At 37.6% G+C, this 23,033-nt stretch overlaps 1 protein-coding gene across 1 annotated transcript in view; it reads left to right on the plus strand.

Moving 5' to 3' along the window:
- The first annotated feature begins 800 nt into the window (after positions 1 to 800).
- The window catches only part of LOC145990233 (zinc metalloproteinase nas-14-like), a 63,825-nt gene continuing 41,592 nt past the window's right edge, over positions 801 to 23,033 (plus strand). Inside the window, exons 1-2 of the mRNA XM_083125907.1 lie at positions 801 to 967; positions 3,140 to 3,307. Coding sequence (XP_082982033.1) covers positions 841 to 967; positions 3,140 to 3,307 — 295 coding nt within the window. The 5' untranslated portion in view covers positions 801 to 840. The remainder of the gene's footprint in view (positions 968 to 3,139; positions 3,308 to 23,033) is intronic.

The following is a 23,033-nucleotide window of genomic DNA, read 5'->3' on the forward strand; positions in this document are numbered from 1 at the left end:
TCCAGATATAGATATTCAGAGAGAAGAGAAGGTATATCCATATATGATATGCATTCAGATATCAATGTAAACATGGGTTGTCCCCTTGTAAAGGTGAAAATGTAGAGTTTTGTGTCCCTTATGATAAACTACAATTATTTGATTTCACAATATTCAGTGTATTTTGATTATCGTGATCTGGCCATTTGACTTCTTGAAAAGAACTTACAAACAATATAGCCCATTTCAAAAAGAATGGAAAACCCGAAAATTATATTGACTTACCTTTCTAGGTAGTTACTATCTTGAAAATTGAAATAAATTTTTAGAATGAAAATCTCCCTCTATGAAATTTAGTTGATTAATGGTAGTTCTTGGAAAATTTCTAGAGTCAAACCGTGTTTTCCTTGTGAAAACTGTTTCCGACACGTCAGTGTACAATTGTTTTAATGTTTTCACTTCCGACTTACTATGAACCCATAAAAGGCATCTACACTCAGAAATAATTGTTTGTTTTAATTTGTTATCTGTCATGTGCAGGAAACATTAAACTCGTCACCTAATCCTTCCTTCTACATAATATCTAACCGTACTTTCCTTGTAGTTCTTCTAATTTACAAGACAGTGCTAAGAATTTACTATACGTTGCTCAATCGTAACATACCTCATCAGAACTTTTAAGTACCATCGTGATATAACCTGACCACTTCACGTAGCTCACACCAATGCAAAAATGGTGATAAGCCTATCTGCGTGATCTTGCAAAATTCCAACGTGATTTCACTCATATATATATGTGATTTCAGAAGTTCAATGTTAAACACATAGTTGGAGTTACTGCGTCACATGTAAATTGGAGAGATGGACTCAAAGTTGATTTTATTTGTTGCTGCCCTTTTTTCATTGGCCGCTGGTGCCAAGATTTCGACTCTGCCTGATCCTCGACACAAGGGGTACTACAGCAAAGACGTCAATTGGACTGCTGTCGGTAATGTATCGGAAGCAGTGAACTATTATCTTCACGGACAGTGAAAGTAAATGTGAAAAATTGATACATGCAGTAGTTAATTAAAAGTTGTGTGATTACAAACGACTAGTTCCTCGAGGATAGTTAACGCACTCCACCAATGAAATGCCTTCCACTTGAAGGTGTCTGTGAAATTGTTTGTGATAACTGTTTACTTTAGTTAAATAGTAACTCAGTTGTAGTTAACCTACTCATTTTGAAACGTAAATCACAGTTACCGCTACTTTAAAAAGGTAACTCCAAGTCACTTTTACAATTAACTTCTTCTAGGTTATCTAGGTTGCATGTATCAATCACAAGCAGGTTGTTCTTCCTTTACTGGCAATTTTAGACAATTTACACTAATTTCATGTAAATATGAAATAGTAGAAACATGATAACTCTTGCATCATCATAATTTACGTACACTTGAAAAGTTTACGTAACCCAAGAGATTTTCTAGTAACAAATGGCTGTACGAAAATTCCACTTCAATCTATTTATCTAGCAAACCAAATTTTGTTCATTACTGGTGAAAATTAACTTAAAAGTTATAATTAATTTCATTATTTGTTATCTCATAAGGAATACATGAATCACATTTACTCACTAAAAGAGTAGGTAACTACTATCGGTTTAAAAATCATGGATACTGGAGTTTAGACTCCAATTAAAAATTAACTAGTAGACCTAAATCAAAACAAGTTACATCAAAATTTAGCTTATTCAATTCTTCTCGGTGTGAGAAGAAAAATGTGCCGGATTTTTAGTTTTGTAAACGATCAGTCTCTTTGAAATTCTACAAATAAAACACGGATTTTCCGATCGTAATGAAATTTAAATACAGTGCAGGGATAAAGGTTTACAACACAATTCTTAATTTTCAGATTCTTTAAATTGGTCAAAAAACCGTTCTTATCAATTTCGTGAAACAACTTTTTCTTGTATTGGGTAGTCCTACAAATAGAATATTGGTATTGTTTTGAAGCTCTTTGCATCTGTTTACAAAATCCAATATCATTGTTAATTCACATGACGAAACCGATTTTATACGGATCATTCCATGTCAAATCAACCGGGGTCTGAACCTTGACATCAGAAATAGATAATTTTTGGTGCAGTGGTAGCAACAGTAAAGTTGACAAAAAATGCCAATTTCAGATTTCTTCGGCTCTTAGTTTTTGAGTTATTGAATTTCAGAAAAGCAAAAATCCCAGAATTTGACGACATTTTGAAATCTTTAAACAGCTGTAGATCAAAAACTATTTGATCTAGAGAGCTCAAATTGGTGTTATTCTCTTCTACATTTAATGAGGTTTCATTTGAATGCAACATAACTGTGGAATTTAAATATTGTATTATTAAGAAACTCTAAAAAATGTTGTTTTTTTAAATCGCAAAAATAGCATTGTTAATTTTCTTCAAAAGAGCATATGCTTGAAGACATCAATTGACTATTTGTGTGCAAAATTTCATAATGGGACGGCGATGGGTTCCTATGGAAATTATTTTTTTTGTATTGTAATGTGCGTGAATTTTTCTAAATTTGTTGACTTCCATGTTAAAACCACAACTATATGCCGAGTTGTTGATGTTGAAGTCTTCATATTAGTCTATTTCATAATTATTGGACTACATAAAACATAAAAATACCTAAAATTTATCACTTTAATATCAGGTAAGGAAATTGAAAAATGTAAAGGGAAGTCATTAAATAACAGGAATTTTATTCTAAACTTTATGGAGGATTAGTTCACATCGGAAATGTATGTTTCGGCACTCAAAAAGGTTCCTTGGCAACACGCCATAAATTTGTCGTGACGATCGAGCAATATACAAACTGCTGTAAACTATTGTAAATATCAAACTTTTATCTGGTACACACCGTTTCTAATGAACCCCTATGTAAACAATGTGCGATGGAATTAAATAGTAAGATCCAGGTGGGTATGCATTTGAGCCTCGTCTTCCAACCAAATCGGGGACACTTGCCAGGCACCTGCACCAGTGAGCTAGAAAGTGTTTCAAAGTAAATGGTGGAGAAATTTCTTTTCAATCGAGCTTCAGATTTGTTGTTTATTTTTGGATACTTTAACCCGGACACACTGTGTATGGTTGGGTATTTCAACCACAATTTGTGTCTTCATTTCACAGCTCAGCGAGTCGCAGAGTGGAAGCCTACAGACAAACAGAACTTATGGGAACTGGGAGGACATTACCAGGGAGACATCCTTCTGGATGAGGAGGAGAGAAATGGAGTTGTGGATACTTCCGAAAGGTGGCCGGCTGGAATTATACCTTATGTCATAGACCCTGACTTCTGTGAGTATACATGGTTGTGGATTCTCACTAATTAAAGGGGTGCTGTTAATGCACAAGCCAGTGTGTCTTTGAAACACTCCCTGTCTAGTTTGATGCAGTTCTTGAATCTCCCTTCACTCGCGAGTCTAGTTGGTTACACGCAGGGAGTCGTAACGTACCCAATTTGCGTTACACGTTACGTTCCATTTTGTAGGAGGAAGAGTATGGTTCAGCTGCTGGTACCCATGTAACGTAACGAAATGCAATATGTTACAGACTGACGTTACAGAGAACGTAACAAAATGTATTATGGTAGATATTAACGTTATAAAGGAACGGAACGAAATGAGCACATTGGAACATAACGTAATATGCAATATGGTATATACTACCGTTACAAGGATACAAGGAACGTAGTAACGAAATGCATTGTGGTATATACTAGCGTTACAAAAAAACGTAACGAAATGCAACATGGTAGTAAATAACGGTACATAGGAACGTAATGAATGCAATCCTCCGTAACGGAACGAAGTGAAAGGCAATATGGTTAATTAACGTTACATAGGAATGTAACAAAATGTAAACCACTGTAGCGGAACGGAACAAAATGCAGTTGGGTACATACCATCTGCATAAGGAACGTAAATAAATTCAGTATGGTAGATGTTAACGTTACAAGGAAAGAACAATTCACAAATGTTTGCTAGTAACGTTATAGGTGCGTGACAAATATAATCTATTAAACATCAAGGAAGAAAAAGGAATAGCCCAAATCTCTTGCCATTCATTGGAACATTGCGAAAAATAACTCAGTATATTGTGTGGGATTAATGTTTCGTTAAAAATATGGTTGTTTGTAAATTAATGAATTTCCACCAGGGTTGTTAAAGGATCAAAGGTAAAAAAGGTAAAGTGTTCCCCTGTGCATAGCACCACGCCATGAAGGCGTATAGGGGGTGTGGGAGTAACGCCCCACACTTTCTTGATCCGGTCGTGAGTGGGGGTGATGTGATCAGCATCACGCCCCTGACCGCCTTTACCCCCCAGGGTTTCCCCCAGGTACCCATGTTATTCGACGCTGGGTAGGCGCCGGGGCCGCTTCCACCGTTAGAAAAGTTCCCGGATTTGAACCGGCCGGAGATCGAACCCGGGACCTTGAGCATGGTAGTCAGACGCGTTACCGACTGAGCAGGAATTTTAAATCAATTCAATTCAGGTTCAGCAGGGAATATTAGCAAGCATAAATGGATCTGGACCGTAAAGAGCCTTTTTATGTTTAAGGTATTTAAATAAGTTCCAGGAACCTTTTTTCTGGATCAATTGAAATACGGCACAGGGTCCTTCGTTCCGGATCAATTTAAAGACGGTCTAAGTTCCATATTTGAAATGAAACAATACGCAACTTGGACCGAATTTACACTGTGATAGAACAGGTTCCGGTATTGTTGCGGAACCCAATAGAACCCATTAGTTGATGGGTTCGTGGACGTTTAAAAACCCTGATTTGAAAATTACACTTTTGGCTCGAAATTGAATAAACCTTCCATGTAGTGTAGAAATGAGTAGCCATAGGCGTGCGCACGAAGTCCAAAGGGGGGGTTAATGCCCCGCCCTAATCATGGACGTCTGCAGATATTTTCGACGGAGGGAGAAGCGAGGTATTTTTCCATGGGGCATATTACCCCGATAATAGTGTTGCCCCCTCAAGAAACACCACTTGAATTCGAAATTATCGCATTCCTGCATACCCATTATAATAATTAATGTAAATTACTATGACTGGAATCAAATTATACGTGTGAAATATATACTTTTAGCTGACATTCGTTTTCTAAAGGAGAGAGGTGGCCATCCGCACCCCCCTTTCAGATTTCCATGCCCCTATATTATTATACTTTAATCCAGAAAGTTAGGGGAGAGGAATTTTATCGCCGGTTATTAAACTATATTATGCTCTTGAAGAAAATGAAGTATTTTTAAGCCAATGAAAGTTCACAAAACAACTACGGCTAAAGAAGGTGCAGTGGCGCAACCACAGGGGGGGGGGGGGAGATTGGGCCTCAACCTTGGACGGAAATCAATTCTAAGGGGTAAGGTTGCAAACATTGAACTATGGAAAGAAAGGTTGCAGAATCTAAGAGTTGCAGGACAAAACGATACTAAAGACGGATTTAGTTTTCACGTCTTTCGTGCATTATTTCTTCCAGACGGTCAAGAGCATCTGCAAGGAGGCACAGAAGGGCAATTGCCCCCTTTCGATTTATATCTTTATACAAATGTAAATAAAGTTATATAAAATTGTCTAGCTCGTTTCGCTCGCAATATCTGCTTTTCTTACAGTCTTGTCAATTTCAAACCCTTAGCTATAGTGGAACCATGAGCAAAACAACCTGCGCAGACCCACGACTCCTGTACACCATACTCCCGCTTGTAGGGGAGGGGGAGAGTGGACCATGCTTCCTTATGGCCCGAGGTGGAGGGAAGAAGGGAAAGCTGCGCGGGGACTTTTCGTCCCAAGGTTTTTTTCCTTGTGGTCGATGTATAGGGGACGGCGGCAGTCAGCCCTGGACGCCGAACGATGTAAATAGAAAAAAAAATGTAAAAGAGAATGTCATGGGCCTCCATGATTTTTTTGCGCCATATTAAATCAATATTGTTTTCAGTTTGCAAAAATTTGGATCTAAAAGTTTTCTTGATCGCTTCGCTAGCAATTTATTTTCTGTAATGCATTGTAAATTACCAGAGGGAGAAGTAACAAGAAGTAAGTACGTCAGACTATTACAAACAGTTGAGTCTTAAATGTATGAACAATTGTTTGGGGGAGAAGAAGCGCACACATTTCAGAGGCATATTTTTTGTTGTTTGTTGTGGGGCGAATGAATTCATTATGTAATGTATTAATATAGGCTATATAAATTGTGTACGTATAATAATAGTGCCATTATTACTACTATTATTAATAGTTTATCCAAGTACTCCCCCCGCAGACAAGAATTTGTGGTTACTCCTCTGAGGGGGTGCATCATTTTCTATGTAATTGAAAACTATCGCGCTTCGTTCTCTGGCAAATTTCTTAAAAATAAAAGTAAGGACATTTTGAACAGGACACTTAATAACATAATGGCGATGTCTTCCATTCCTAACTCCCAGGTGTGGGCAGACGTTGTAACATGACCATTGATTTCTACCATAAATTGCTACTACTAGATAGTGAACATAGAAGTGCATGTTTGGACACACGCCAGAGATTGTGCTTATGGCAATGGTCATCGTTAGTGCTCGAAAGTTGATGTGTGTGTGTGTTCAGTAGACTTTCAGCTATGCAATTGCGGGCGCGCACTTATGTGTGTGTAACAAATTTACTTTGTTTTTATATAGTCTTGTGCAACGTACGCATACTGTACTTTAGCGAGGACAAGAATTTACATGACCCCAACTCAGCCATGCAAAAATTAAACTTTGATAGTTATTGGAGCCCATTTTAATATTACAATTGTGGGTTCAGTATTTTTGAGGTATCGATAAGACATGTGGAACGACTGATTCTAACAAAATGAGTCAAGTTCAAAAGATATGTGGATGCTATTTGTCATCTCCATTTACATTCCATGCTGTTACACGGGATGATTTGGTAGTAGAGTGATTGACTATTCGGTTTCCATTCTTCAAAAACTCATTGTCCAGAACATTAGAAAGTAACATGCTGATTTGGATACACACACAGGCAGACACGTGCGTCCATCAAGGTAATTAATGTACATTAATTTGCATTTGCGTGCGTCTTTCGATAATTTATCAGATGCCATGCAATAATTACTTAGACAAGATAATGACAATGATGTTGGCATTTTTTGATATTTTATTAAGAGAATTTTATAACAAGAGAACTAAACTTAACCTTAGGAAGTAGCGTGTTTGAAAAACAAGAATTGATTTTAGGTTACATATTAGGAGGCTAACAGTAACGTCTGTTATTGAGTGGTGTTCCTGAGTAATGTGCTCTAAATGTTACATTTTGAGGTACATTCTAAAATGGCTGTCAAATTTATCATAAAAAATCTAAAAATTTACACTAATCTCTCACAAAGAAACAGATATCATGGGAATTAATACAATAAAAAAAAATTAGGATTTGTTCACCAACCAAGGAATAACAATATTTGCCATATATTCAACTCCCTACAACATCGAAGCTCAATTTTTTTTAAAAAAATGTAAATATACATATATTTAAAGTATGCATTCGTACTGTATAAGCATAAGAATAGAACGGAGGTTCTGAAAAGTATATATTGAAACAGTTTTTAAAATTTTGTTGAATATCTTTATTATTCTCTTAATCATTCCAAGGTAAATTCTAAAACAAGGAAAAAAAAAGACCTTATTACTTAAAAAACTAGAGAAATTTTGTATCTTTCAAAACAAAGCAAATACACTGTCATTTCCTTCAGGTGTCAATTTAAAACTAAACAGAATTCCACAAATTTGACATGAATAAAAATATATTTCATACTCTTGTATAACATCAGTATATCTGTGCAATTTTGTGAACAGGTAAGACAGCTACTCAAAACTAAATTTATTAATTACTAGGAAACATTAAACAAGTACGAGCAAAATTGTTCTTTTAATTAAATTACTTCTTATGGAACCTCTGAAAAGATTTTCTTTGGTTACAGCTACTTATGTATAATGAACTATAAGATCACAAAAAAAATCAAGTAATTATATACATTATTAATCTAGACAGTAATATTCCCCACATTTTCAACATGTTGTACAAGATCTTTCTGTGGTGTATCATTGGATTCCACAAAGTTTGCTACAATGTTTGTAGTCAATTCTGTGCTGCTATTTCTGAGATTGCTTTTTAATGAAGATTTAGTTAGATTTTTTTTCATGAAAATATAATTATTTCTAATAACAAGTATGTCATCAATAATTTCGGTTGCCATATTACACCTGAGTGGGTTTAGTATGAATTTCAGAGATGAAAAGAGTCTCTCGACACTAACTTGTGTTGCAGGAGTAGAGAGAACAATACCAAGCCAAAATGTACAATTCGGGACAACTTGATTTTCTAATTTCCCAGAAATTTAGAACATTTTCAGTCCTTTTCAGTCTTCGAGTTGAAACAAAGTAAGTGTCCAATAATGACGCAATATTAAACTTTGGTGCAGATATGGTATTCCGCCGCAATAAATCTTGTTTCTTTAAGTAGTTTGTGACATGGTCACTGTCATCATCTTCAGTGCTGGAATCTTCTTGTTTCTTTACCTCTCCACACACTGATAAGGATTTCATGTGTTCAAGTCTTAACCACAACTTCTGGAGATACACCTTCGCCACATGGATGTTTTCTTCACTTAAAACAGAAAAGTACCTGGGATCCATGTAAATAGAAGCAAGAAATCCTGGATACTCAAATAATGATGGAAGTCTCTCTTCGTTATTGACATATAATGCTTGTTTTTCTCGTTTGTCCATGCCCTCTACTATGTGGCGTGCAAGGTCTGTGTTGATTGTTGATGTTTTAAGGCGACACTCCAGCCATATCCCGTAGAAGTCGCCAAGTAGAATCTGTTCTTCTTGCAGCCTCTTTGTGGCTACTTTGGCTGGTTCCAGTGACGTCAAAATAGCCTCAATGTATATCCAGTCTTCTTGCTTTATTTTAACTTGCTCTTGATAGTAATCCCCTATGAACTTTTTAAGTGTAAAAAGTGACTGGAGCATATCATTTGTGCTGTTCCATCTTGTCGGGACATCAAGGGATGGTACCGGCAGTGATTCTGCATTCAATTGACGCCGTGCTGTAGGCGATCGTAAGACACGGCATGCTGCTTGACATGTCACAATAATATCCTTAACTTCAGGAATGGAATTGAGAGCATCATTTACGACTAAATGAAGAGTATGCGACGCGCAACGAACGGATTGGAGACGATAATCTTTACTCGTCAATTCCATTTCAATATCTTCATCTTCGTAAGTGTCTTGAGAAATATTAGACATCTGTGTTTCTTGATCTTCCCCAATAAGTTTCCCGGCTTTAATCATGTTTGCTCCAGTGTCTGTAGTTAAACTATATATATTCTCCACGGGCACATTATACTTATCCAGAATGTTCAACAATTCGTAACGCAAATTGCTACCTGTTTGAGACACAAATAACTCTTGAACTGACAAAGTACGCAATTGGAGAGCCCCATTTACAACAAACTGAACGTTGACACCAAAGAATGATCGTCCATTTTTCGAAGTAGAATCAACTTTTAGATGTATCAATTTTCCCTCCATTTCGCCGCGTATTGTTTCTCTGATCTGCTGGGCCTGACTGAATAGCATGTTCCGTACACCTTCCTTGTTCACGATAAACCTGCAGAGAATAAAATTTGCTTTCATCCTTAATTGATAAGTTGTTTCTTGATTTTTGAAATTTTCAAGACATTTGTTTCAAACCCAAAATAGAATTAAAATTCTTAAAAATATTTTTCAAATAGTATGAATTAATTATATTATCAAGCTTTCATCAACTAGGCAAATGCTACAAATATGAGAAAGCAGAACACTTTTTTGGTGAAAGTGAAAAAGATTGTTATTTAAAACCATAATAGGTTAACCTCTATCAGTGTGTCTAGAAACTAACGCAGCTTGCATGCAATAAACAGTGTTATTTGATGCAATCAACACTCTTTAGTAAAGTTTGAACTAATGAGGAAGTTATAACACCACCCTCCCTGGTCACAGCACTGGGCTTTGGCAATAGGTCTTTTTGCTTCATTCAGATATACCTAAGGCTGTGAAAAGGATATATGTGACACCTATATTTTTTTTATTTTCTAAAATATATTAACAATAGTATATAGGGGATATCTAAATAAGTTGTACTGCATGCTCAGTTCCATCCAGCACTGGAAAGCTACAGAATGTTAGCATAACCTGTCTCTAGGCATATGGAGTACAGTGAGTTTGTTTTGTCTCTGCGCAGAGTTAGCACGTGATATGGGACAGATGCCGGCACTTTCGTCCCGTAACGTCTAGCATGCAGACAATTATACAGTATTTATATTACATATTCCGACCTAACCTGTGTTATAAGAGTTTAAAACGAACGCACTGTATATGTAACAACTTTGTAAAATTGAGGAAAATTTGACATAATATTTGAAAACTTTATATTAATTAGTTTTGTTTGAGTGTACAAAAGTGTGTTAAATATCATTTGATGAAAAAATGTGTCTCATACATATCAGTCTTCAGAAAATTACTTTTCCAGACAGTTATACTTAGTTTACTTATTCAAAGAGTAACTGTTGCAGTTGAAATTACTCATGATTATGTCAGTGAGTAACTAGTTTTACAGTTATTTGTAAAACTAACTTAACGTAATTGCATTCCTTCTAAACATTGTAAGGATATACAGAACCCTCTACCTTCATTACATGAGGCTGGATCAATAAAATCAATGTATTTGAAGTAACCTGAAATGAATTTCTAAGGAATTCTAACTAAAGAAGGTAGCTGTAACCGTAGCAGAGTTTCATTTTTGCAATAGATGTAACTTTATGACGTTACTTTTACTATTCTTTAAGACAAATTTTTAACTTTAAAATTTGTAGCGTTGGGGGAAAAAGTTAAATTTCGCAACACTGTTTCAACTATGGGCTCCCGCGTAGCCAAATTATTAGTGATTTAACATTTGGCGCTAGCGGTCCAGGGTTAAATTCCTGGTGGGAGCCCTCCAAAATTTCAGTCCTGCCCAGCTACGCGAGGACAGTAGTTGAGCTAGTTAAGGAGTGGGTTCTGTCTTGAAAGCCAGAAATAGCTGCGATGGACTATGCGCGGACCAAGCGTCATCCTTTGAAAAATCAGCTTAGAGTTGTTGGCATTTGAATAATTAGTCTTGTTTGTATACGTCAAATTGATTTAAGGGCCTTTCTCTTAGAGGGGTAGTTTAGCTTCCAACTATTTCTTTTCTGGACGCTTTTGTTTCCTTTTTTTTTTCGGAATCTCCTACTAAGGCAAGAAAGCTGGGCTTCGTTCCATTTTGAATTTAGGACATCCACGCTTTGTTGCAATTCGTCATTTCTAGTTGCTCATTAAAACTTCAGTGTTTGGTTTAATCTTGATTGTTGTCATAATATTACAATGCGATGACATACCACAGACATAAAATCCAAAATAAAATTTCTTAAATATTTATTTTCTTGTAATTAATGATCATTGGGTGTGTTCAATTTTTCGCAATAAAATATCCAACAGAAAGTAACTGCAAAAGTAAGTTATTCTTAAATTGAGTAGCTGCACCGAACCTACTTTTTGAACCAAGCAACTGACTCTAGTAACTTTCCGAACACTGATTAAGACTGTCCGTTACTAACAATGAAAATAATTTCATTCGTATACAATGTGAACATACTAAGGACAATCTGACGACATTGATGAAAATACGCACCTGTCAGAAGCTGGCATCGCTTCCAAAAGAGGATTCACTATATCTTGAAATGCTTGGTCATTCATCAGTGAAAAAGGACGTCCGTGCTCCGAGATGAGTCGGATGCAAGACTGCCTGAGGATGTCTGCGGTCATCTTTACATTTAGGAGAATATTGGCTTTCGGATTACTAGAGATAGCATTTCTCATTTTCTTCTTCTGCAGAAATGACAGCTTATCTTGATGCCTCCGCTTGATATGTTTCTCTAGGTTACCACTATGATCTCCCTATAAAGAAAATAGTTTTATTCATACTGAAAGAATTAATATCAAAGTAAAATCTATGTGCGAGTTTGTGTATTCGTACAATATACCCATATACGTAAATATATGGAGACCACTAACTGTCATTATATAACAATATGCTTAATGTATGGAGATTAGTCACAAATTGGAATCCCAGCACTTTTTACGCCTGATTAAAATACTATAGAATACCCTACACATAGTGGATGGTAGTGAGCTCGCCCTGTTGAATAGGATGGGATTTCTGAGTGGAATGTTCAATGCAGCATATTGATCAAGATACAACAACTGAATTACGGCGAAGTAGGTTAGAAACCCTGCGTGCTCAAGAGCAGCTTCGATAAGGCACCTGAATTGTCTAGAGCTGAACAAGGAAATGGGCGATCTTTATTTCCCAAGGCCATTCCGCAAAACTAATGCCACAAGAAGTTTCCTGTGTGGATTTGTGAGCATGAAATTGTAGGTTGATGATAGTACTACAAGACGTCAAGTGGATTTTTTCCGTTTCGTTATTTTATATCGCTTTGCTACCTATAGAGTTTGAATAACTAATTAATCATTTGATGAGCAGACAAACACAAAGTAGCCGATCCCGTGGCAAATTAATTAGCGTAATACAATGCGAAGTCTAAAGTCTGATTAGAACCTGGACTAGAAGATATTGTCTTTATACCACTTCCATCATCTATCGCATCCTTTATCATCGCGATTAACAGTGGTAGACGCGAAATAAAAATAGAACCTTTGCAAGGACGTCCGAAAGAGGGGCAAGGGGTGGACGACCCCCCTGGAAAATGAAAGTCAACCAAAAATTATATATATATATATATATATATATATATATATATATATATATATATATCACATATAATGTCATTTCAGCTACAATAATATATGTTAATTATTGCATGAACATAACTTCAAATTAAAGTAATGTTTTTTTTTAAAAGACAACACTTATGGTGTAGGACATGCACCTTGTTTCCCCCCCTGGAAAAAACTACCTTGCTTGCCCTTCCCTGAAAAAAAATGCGGGCGTCCATGAACCATTGGTATCTACTTCGGAGTATAAAGCGTTGTTTCTTCAATGTATAGCGCGGAAGTAGACCGCAACAGCCTCTTATTTGACAGGAAATAGCAACACGAGAATAGGGATTCCTCGTATTTTAGATTTTCTCAAACTAATTTCAAGTATGTGGTGGAAATTCCTTCTATATAGTATGCAAATCGAGGTTTGCAGTTTGAATGGGCGTATTCCTTTTCTCGGTTTTTCCTGGAGACGATATTTTCAATTACTTTGAAGCATTTTGTACCATTTTTTATTTTTATAAGCAATTTCATTAATTATACATATGATAGAATGATCTAAACATGAAACTCATTGTCTCTTCCAATGATTAACAGTTTTCCTTGCCTTTCATTACGCTAGGCCTCTCAGTCGCTATCTTTGTTGTGAACCTAGATTAAGTGTGGGGCTTATCCTCTATGCTTTCATCATACAGCATGGCTGTGGGCTACATGCTTGACATCTTAACACAACTCCTTTCAAATATTTCTCGGGAAACGTATTTCACCTATCGTCCTACGGGAATCAGACGAACGTAACTACAAAAATGCGGTTTTCAGTTTTGTTAAAAAAAAAATCCTCTGAAGGGTATTTGAAGTAAATCGACATTTTTCCACTTCTAATTCTTATCTGTAAGACTGAGTCACGTTTAACAGTCAGACTTTATGCACAGTAAGGCTAATCGGAACTGAACCTACAGTTTATAAAATTGGATCCGAACCACTGTGTGCCTCCACCGGGTATCGAACCCGGGACCCCTGGAATACAAGGCGACGACGCTACCACTGCGACATCGGGGAAGCCGACCTTCACTTCAAGTATCGCTATCACTTTTTAGTAGTCAAGGAGTATTGCATTCATTTCAATTTGGAGTAAGAGTTCAGCATTCACGTAAATCAGCAAACTTTGAGTTTTAGATACAATGTTCAATAACAACTTATATCGTCACGGCCAACAAAATAATGGCCATGAAAAAATTAGTATCAAGACACCATACTAAAATTGCTGCTTGAAGAACACCGTAAAGACTAAAGTCGTTGCCTGCTCCGTGACTGATCAGCTAAGCTGCTATTTGAAACCCTGGCTAAGGTATGGACGTACCATTGAGTTTGTCCCAATATCTATTCAACCTCAACATAGTAAATAACTGAAGAGGTAGGAAAGCTACGTAAAATTGCCGAAATAGGAAATAAAATACTCCTCTACCCCCCACACATGCATATGGAGCCGAGTTTTGAAATGCCGAAGCAACTATTGCCCACGGTCAGACTATATCAGTTGCTTTCAAACGTTAACATGATGAAATGAACGTTTCTATATGCACCTCCATGCAAATAATTTCATAGAATCCCAAATAAAGTTAAATTAATTAATGTATTGAAACTAGGCATTTGAATTTTCCCAAGGCAAACCTGCAGACATGAAAAGATCTGCCCATAGTCTTCAAGCACCTTTAAATACGCTGGCTCATAGCAGAATGTGATGTGTGAGCAAGAGTGCACTCGTGCACAATCCTACGTGTAATTTACCAACGTTAATTATTTTCCATTTCCTTTCGCCTGCATCCTAACATTTTTTTAATCCACGACAATCAGAGCAAAAAGTTTAGTTAGTTTTTTATGATAAGATTGAATTCCTGCAGAAATGAACAGAAACTACTGTGGGACCACAAGGATATAAACCTGAGCAGACTCGCGGCTCGCGTGCACCGTACTCTCGCGTGGAGGAGAGGGGCACAGTAAAGCATGCTTTCTTATGGCCAGAGCTGAATGGAAGAAGGAAAATCTGTGCGTACACTTTTCGGCGTTTTTTTTCCCCTTGTGGTCGCTCTATACGACGTATAACCCCATTGCACTCTAAACTAAGGCTCTCCGACATTTAGACGAGCTGTTTTCAGTTTCCTTTTTCGAGACCACGTTCTCTACGTTGACCCTCACTGGCAGAACAATTGAGAGGAAGAATGTAACTTATAAGATAGAAAACACTTATGATGTTTAAATAGTAATAACACGATCAAGGTGGCTTCGGTCTAGGACGGCTATGAGATTCGACAAGTTAAGATAAGTCCCATCCTGAAATCCTAAATAACGGAATTTACGGCGAGAACTGAAACATTTCAACCTGCCCGAAGATTGCACTTACCGCAACTTTCTTTCCGCAGCCCGGAATAAGACAGTGAGATTCTCGTCGTATGTCATCAAAGGAGAAAAACATGCGAACGGGATTTTTTCTCTTTCTTCCCTTGGATAGCGAAGAACCTTCTCCTTCCATTGTAACCAATCGTAAAAGACCGAGATTCCCATTCACGCTAGTTTTAAGGATCCCAATTTCTTCATCTACCTCCGCTGTAAAATGTAGTTCTAACCTCCTACCCCTCCCTTAAATCGAACACTGCGAATCTGATTGGCTCCATGTAGAAGCAGCTTGTGGCGTATTTGTACACTGCTGAAAAATGCAGAAGCAGAAATAGTTATTTCCGTGGGTTAAAGCAAGATATATATATATATATATATATATATATATATCTTGCTTTAGTATATATATATACTAAAATGACAAAAAGGTAAGTAAAATAACCTAATTCAATTAATCATATACATATACACACCTGAACGATTATCGCCTGCACCATATTACTGAACAAATCCAAAATAAAACTTTATAATCACTCATTCCACTAAATGCCCTTGAGAACTGGAGATAGGTTGTCGTCGTCTTCTTTGTTTGGCACACACCGCCTATTAGCGATTTCTTGCCAGAGGTCCTATTTGGTAGTATTACACTTCTCTTAAGAAAAACACTTGAGGTGTTTTATCAAACTTTCTAGGGTGCACGCAGTGATTCTAATCCATTTCACCAAAAATATACTTTTGTCCCTATGGATTCATGTCTCACCATATGTACGCTTAGATTTATTTATTGATTTATTTATTTCAGATGTTACCCCTAATGAAGTTAAGGAGTTTTCATTTAATGCCCTTGCATTTTCTTTCTTGTGTCCCTCTGCTTTGATACCGAAATGCTCTTTTGTTGTAAAACACACCTACAAATACTTAAAAAAATAATAATTCTAAAACGTATTAGCTAAAAAATACATTTTTCTTGGACTTCTTTATTAGGCACAAATGTGTACACTAAATACATATTCAACAAATACAAAGTGAGATCACTTACCTTTAAGAAGCCGGGTTCGCATCCAGGATAAAACGTTCAATAAATGTTAGTATTAATATCTCCATTTCCTCTCTTCTTTTTCACTTAGAATTCCATCAAATAAACAGGCGTAATTCTGCAATTCCCCATCATTTGACATTTACAATCAGTGAATATGATAACAAAAGTGCTCACATGTCTACAAATGTCTTTATACTTCACTACCTTCGAGACGTTACGTTGTTCACGTCGCAAACAACAGAAAAACGCTTCGCTAAATAGGTAGACTCTCGAATATTTGGCCAGATAAGACGTTTTCATTTTAAGGCATGTCAGACACATTTTAAATGAAGGAACGTTAGAATTTTTTTTAAAAAAATATCTTCGGTATCGTAGATGTGTGATACAAAGTGGAACAATTTTGAAAAAATACAATTTAGTCAGATATTAAATTATGAACGTTGGACTTTACATAGCAGCAACATTAATATTCGGATACACTTAATAAAATAAGGAACAAAGGAAGTAGCTAAAAATGAGTACATAAAAAATATTACGTGGTAGAGTGGCACAGCACGCTACGACGCCAGGGGTTCCGGTTTCGAATCCCGACCTGTGCAGGAGTGTTCTTTGTGATTGTCCCTTCATCAGTTTCACCATTTCGTCGCTCATACTCATCGTTGCTTTCTTAACCGCCAGATTACCATTTCGGATGTACAGACGGGATAAAATGAAATGTACTTCCGTTTTCCTACCAACTCAGAAGCGAGTTGGAAACTCTTCATTGCTCCTGTATAGATAAGAAAGTGGGGGAGGGCAATAGCAGACAAGGCCAGCACGCAAACTTGTTTCCGGCAAAGCGTCTTGTTGGAGTCTTGGCAGTTTGTGGAAGGATTTTGTGTTCCTCCCCCACCCCAACCCCGCCTTTCTCTCTCTCCTTGAGTTTGTGTTTGTGTGTGTGTGTGTGTGTGTGCGCGCGCCGACACCTGTTTCATTTTAAGTTTGACGTATTTTTATTGCATCGACTAATTGCTGTCATGACTGGAAATGAAACAGGTTAGCAATGGAGACATAATGAGGGATCAAAAATACAAAAATTCCGGGCATGAGTACTTAGTAGTAGTAAAGGTAAGGTAAAGTTCGTCGTGCGTATAGAACCGTGCCATGAAGGCACATTTAAGGGTTTGTGGCAGTAGGGTGTCGCATATTCTCGAGTTCGGACATTTTGGAGGTCATATGACCAGCACCACGCTCCAGCCGTCTTTACTCCCCAAGGATGTAGAAGAAACGAGAAAATAAAAATGTTTTACATTCTGCGTATGTGACAAGTAATTTTTTGGATATTGTCTTTGAAGTATCTGTTAACATCCTAACCCGCAATTTTGTTTAAGGATAAAACTGGTTGAAGGCCGCGAGTGTTCCTGAGAAGTAATGAACATATCACAGAACGCGCAATAGTTTAGCTCGCGTTTTTCTGAAAAAAAGAAAGAATGATATACAAATCAATTCTACGAATGCTTACGTCATTGTGACCATGGAGTGCATTTTGCACACTAACGAGGATCTGGCGTCATGACATAAGGTCAGTATAATGGTCTGTGGGGTTTGGACTGTGTCCTATCCATTTACGTTTGTAGTTGTCCTTTCACAAATTTCATCTTAACACACCTTTCATACTTATCTTTGTGATTACCCAAAAGTGGAAGAAAAGCGAAATAAAATAAATAAACACATCGATTATTGTGTCCCTGCGTTTTTCAATCTTTCTTCATGACCGAAAATTTATGTTTCACTGATGTAATGCATCACTTTAATCATGTGAATTATTTTCCGTCATCGTTGTGTGCTTAATCATTCCTTAAAGCATAGACTCTAATGCTGTTGTCCTTAGTGTAATTGATCTTATTGTGTGGAAGTTTTGATGTGGACAAAATAATGGTGAAGAATAAATCTCAATTGATTGTTCGAAATTTAAAATATAATAACTCCGAGGTGACGCATATTAACTGTTCTTAGTTCGATGTCAAAGAACGATTTCTCCTATACATTAAGAAGGATTCCGGCCTCCGTGGTAGAGTGGTTAGCACAGCTTGCTTAAACACCGGCTTTGGCATTGTGTTCATTCGGTGTTCATTGTGAGTGTCCCTTCATTAATTTCATCATTTCATCGACCATCCTCATCGTCGCGTTTAGCCAAAAGTGGCACAAGAAGCGAATTAAAATAAAGCAAATCAATCAATCAATCGATCATAGGGTCTCCGGTTTCATAGAGCAGTATGCAAAGCACTTCGTCATGGATGCCCTCAAAATTCAAATAATAATTTGCAACAGAAAACCTGCTATTAGAGTATTTTAATAGTTTAGGCATATTAACAATTCACGTCAACCAACAATAAACAATTTATTGATTGATTTTCTTTTATTATACTTCGCTTTTTGTGCCACTTTTGGCTAATTTGCAAAGATCAAACATTCATGGCCAGGCCAGGATTCGAACCCGGAACCCCTGGTTCTGAGATTTCGGCCTGTGTATGGGGTTGGTGGCCATCCACCGTCGTGAGGAAATTGAGGAGCTACAAATTAGTAGCGTGACGCGGCCATGGAAACCTGCAAAGACTGAAGACCACAGATTAGCTGAAGACTTGTCTTGTTAACCACGCGTCACCCCATAATTCCAACCTCGGCAGGTGGAAGTGAAGCCGGCAGTCGGTAGGTAGGACGTGGCCCTCACGGACCGTTGCGTCACGGGTTATTATTATTATTATTATTATTATCATCATCTTCAATCAAATAAAGCTTTATCGTTATATATTACCGTATTTCATCGCATAATCGTCGCACCCTGTTTTTCAATCCAAAGAGAGAGAGGAGGGGGGGAAGGCAGAACACAAAATCCTTCCACAAACTGCCAAGACTCCAACATAAAGCTTGCTGGAAACAAGTTTCCGTGGTGGCCTTGTCTGCTACTGCCCTCCCCCACTTTCTTATCTATACAGGAGCAATGAAGAGTTTCCAACTCGCTTCTGAGTTGGTAGGAAAACGGAAGTACATTTCATTTTATCCCGTCTGTAAAGCAGTCCCAATGTCTGCTCCAAGTTGCACAGCTGCTTTCAGAGCCCTTGGTTTGAGAAGGGGGTGGGGGTGAGGAAAGGGTCTTGATTTTTCATACCGAAGCTCCTTCATTTCTTTCTCCCATTTATCTTGGTTGAATTTTCTGAGATACGGAATTTACCTCATTTTGCTTTTCATTACGTTTTATTGCGTTACCCACGGTACGCTTACATGTACTTAACATTTTCAATTTCCTTGCACGTACCGACACCCTTTGGTTAGATACGGCAAATATAAATAGCTGTCGTTCGTCAAATGTTGTTTTTTTGTTTTGTTACCCATTTTTCTCGTACTTCAGTCAGGGATCAATGCAGTTACTCATAACAGATGTAGTCAGGAAGTAGCATGAATTGTTCTTTCCCCGCATTGTAGTTGACCGGTAAAAAACTATGTAACAGTAACAGAAGGCTTTCAAGATTTGTCTGAATATTAAAGTGATCTTTTTTTTCACACCCAAATATAAATAACTAATTTCAGATTTGAAAACGTAACAGGGGTGTAAGGGGTGACCTTCCACGCAGTACATACACCCAATCGTCAAAATCAGTTCCACGTAGTACACCCTGGGCTGCCTTTTGCTGACTAACAAGTCTCTGGCGACTGGCCAGTATAATTCTGTATGTTCTCCTGCTTTTTGTCATGTGTGCTGAGTGCCCCTTTACAGCCTCAGCTTTTAACCTAAGTCAGAATATTTTCATATTTCAGTTATGCGACCTTACAGTTATGTTATTTGTTGTGGTAAGGGGCTGGACCCAGTATAACGTGGCGGGTGCAAAATAGCCTAAGTGCTGAAACACCCAAAATTAAACAAAAAAAGAAAAACGTAACAGGGAATATAGCTTTAATAAATGCGTATAAATATTTCACAATGGATTATATTTATGTACATGTTGTTAATTGTGAAATATTGTGAAGAAATGAAACAAAATGCTACGTTTCGGTTACTAATGTGAGCCACTGTATATGTAATGTTTTTATTTCATTAACAATGTACAATGGTCAAATACAACTTTGCAGACCTCCGTGGCGGAGCGGTTAGCACATCGCAATACGACGCCACAGGTCCCGAGTTCGTATCCCAGCCTATGCATCATTTTCATTTTTCTTTGTGATGTCCTTTCGTCAATTTTGTAATTTCATCACCCATCCTCGTCTTCGCGATTAGCCAAAAGTGGCAGAAAACCAAAGTTAAATATAACAAATCAAAATCAAACATTACTTGGCATGACAAGAATGGATAGGTTATTTTGAAGCTGCTGTTATTAAAAGCAAATTTTATGTAGCTTTCCTAGACAGAAGTTTCAAACACAGAAACTGATTGATTGGATAACGCCTGTGGATTCCTACTCGAGCAGAAAATGTATATGTTTCCATTTATTACTTACAACAATAGCAGATTGATTTCCCGCTAAATCAAAGAAAACTTGCATTCACAGTTACAAATTGACGTGTTGAATGATTTCTCTCACTCCAATTCTGCTTAATCGAACAGCACACCACAACGTGGGTCATTAAATATTTGCAACTTACTCTCGAGTTCCTCAACTAAAAATAAATTGACTGCGAAACAAGACCTCGTCTGCGATAACTATATACCACGTTATATGAAGAGTATACGCAAGTTGAAATTCCATCATAATAATTTGAATTCTTCTAGTAGCTACAAACATATTTTTTCATACATATTTTCTTAGCAAAATATGAAGTTCCTCACTTCAACAAGGATAACATATACACAGTATTCCACAAGAGTTTTTAGTTCGAGCTAGTCGTAATATGAATATACACGTCACTTCATTACTTAGTTTAAAAAAAGTGCCAGGCAATGTGAATTCGACGGCATGCCTGAAATTATTTGCAGTATCTCATGTATCAAGGGGGCTTTTTAAGTAAAATGAAGGACACATACCACATGCTTGGGTCAATTGAGAGTAGTAGAAACGTAATTATACTGCATGTTGCAACTGAAACAGTATCCTCGAAGCCGAAGTCGTTGAGTGATCCACTCATAAACTCTCTACCAAACATTTCAAGTTCGAGTAGACACCTGGGCATGAGCGTTTTCTTTGGTAACCATCCCTTCATAGATTTAATATGATCATCATTAATGTTCATAGTCGCGATTATCTACAAGTGGCAGAAAAGCGATACAAGAACAATACAAAAGTAGAAGAAACAAAAGAGGATAAAAGGATGAACTTAGTTAATGATAGGAAGTTTTATAAAATTACTGTTTCTTGAAGAATCTTGTCCTTTGTTCCGATTGTATTTCTCAGTCACACGTTGCTCAATGTCCATGTCGACTGTCGTTCTTACATTCTTGAAAATTACTTTAATGTCTGCCTATGCTCTTCTTTCAAACGTGGTAGGCGCTCTGTCTGTTTCTACACCACAAAGTTTAATTCATCTCCTGTCCAAAAAGGCACGAATTACTGAAAGTAATTTTCAAAATTGTAAGCAGATGAGGGCCCTTGTAAAATACGTGTACTGTCCTTTTATTCGCTTAGTTTTGAGAATCACTCTCCATACAATTGTTGCCTACTTCAGAGTCCAAAGGCCCTGTCTAGCTACAGACCAGTTGCGCAAACGCGGTTTCATTTGTTTCGTACACAAATTCCATCCTTTATACGTATTTTCTACTTGCTAAAAGCAGCGGCGGCTCAAGGGGGAGAGCCGCCGTGCCATGGCACTACCCTCAGAAGAAATGCATACCTAGCCCCTAGCCCAAGTATTGTTAAATTAATACATTGATAGTTTACAGACAATGAGATTCGAATCTTTCAATCGGTCAAGCTGACGTGACGACCGCCCCAACCACAGACTAGATATGAACCGCCCCAACCTCCTCACTGCATCGCCAGCTGTTTCGTATCCTCGGCGAGGCAGCGGTCGGCGCCACCCAAGAGCTGGCCTAACCAAGTTGAAACGCGTGCAGAGGGTTGGTGAAGTCTCAGCGAGTAACCTTTGCACCATAAGCCGGGAAGAAGGTGGCAGGGGGTGGTGTTAGCCAATGGGGTTAGCCCATAAGACACCAGCCGTGCCCGTTTAGCACAGCGAGGGAACTTTCTCAGTGTTGACACCGTTGCCATCTTCAGAGATAAGTCGCTAAATACGACGGATTTGTACGACCCGTTGGGGAAGTAATTCGTGAAAAAGGTACTATCTACTTTTCTGCCAACATTTGGAGAAACGAACCTAGTATTTTTCCGAAGTTAAATGAACATTTTGATAATAGATAGATGCGCCTAGAGGGCCATCCAGACTTTTTAAAAATATAAAAGTAAAAATTCCTTTGGCATTTCGACAATTTCTTTTTACATCAAATGTAGAATATTTTCAACGTCCAGTTGGAATACGTGTGCATGGGGGAGGAGAAGGTGAGAAGATTTGCTTTCCCTTCCTCTTGTAATTGTGTTTTTAGTGAAGTGTCCTGTAGTGTTTAAAGATAGGTTAGTGAGTGAAGATGAATCGTATTAGTGTGTTATTACTTAAACACACTGTTTTCCACGTTACCAAACAAGGATATACATCTTGGCCAGTGGGGCAACCTCAAGGAGGGGGGCCAAGGCATTGCGGAGGTTTTTTTTCTTCGATTTCTTGATCACGTTGACAGTACCCGCCGGCCGCCACTGGCTAAAAGTGCCTTTCATATCGCCTCAGGGCGTTGTCTACTCG

Source organism: Lepisma saccharinum, chromosome 7, assembly GCF_977018435.1.
Source record: "Lepisma saccharinum chromosome 7, izLepSacc3.1, whole genome shotgun sequence".
NCBI classification, from domain to species: Eukaryota; Metazoa; Arthropoda; class Insecta; order Zygentoma; family Lepismatidae; genus Lepisma; species Lepisma saccharinum.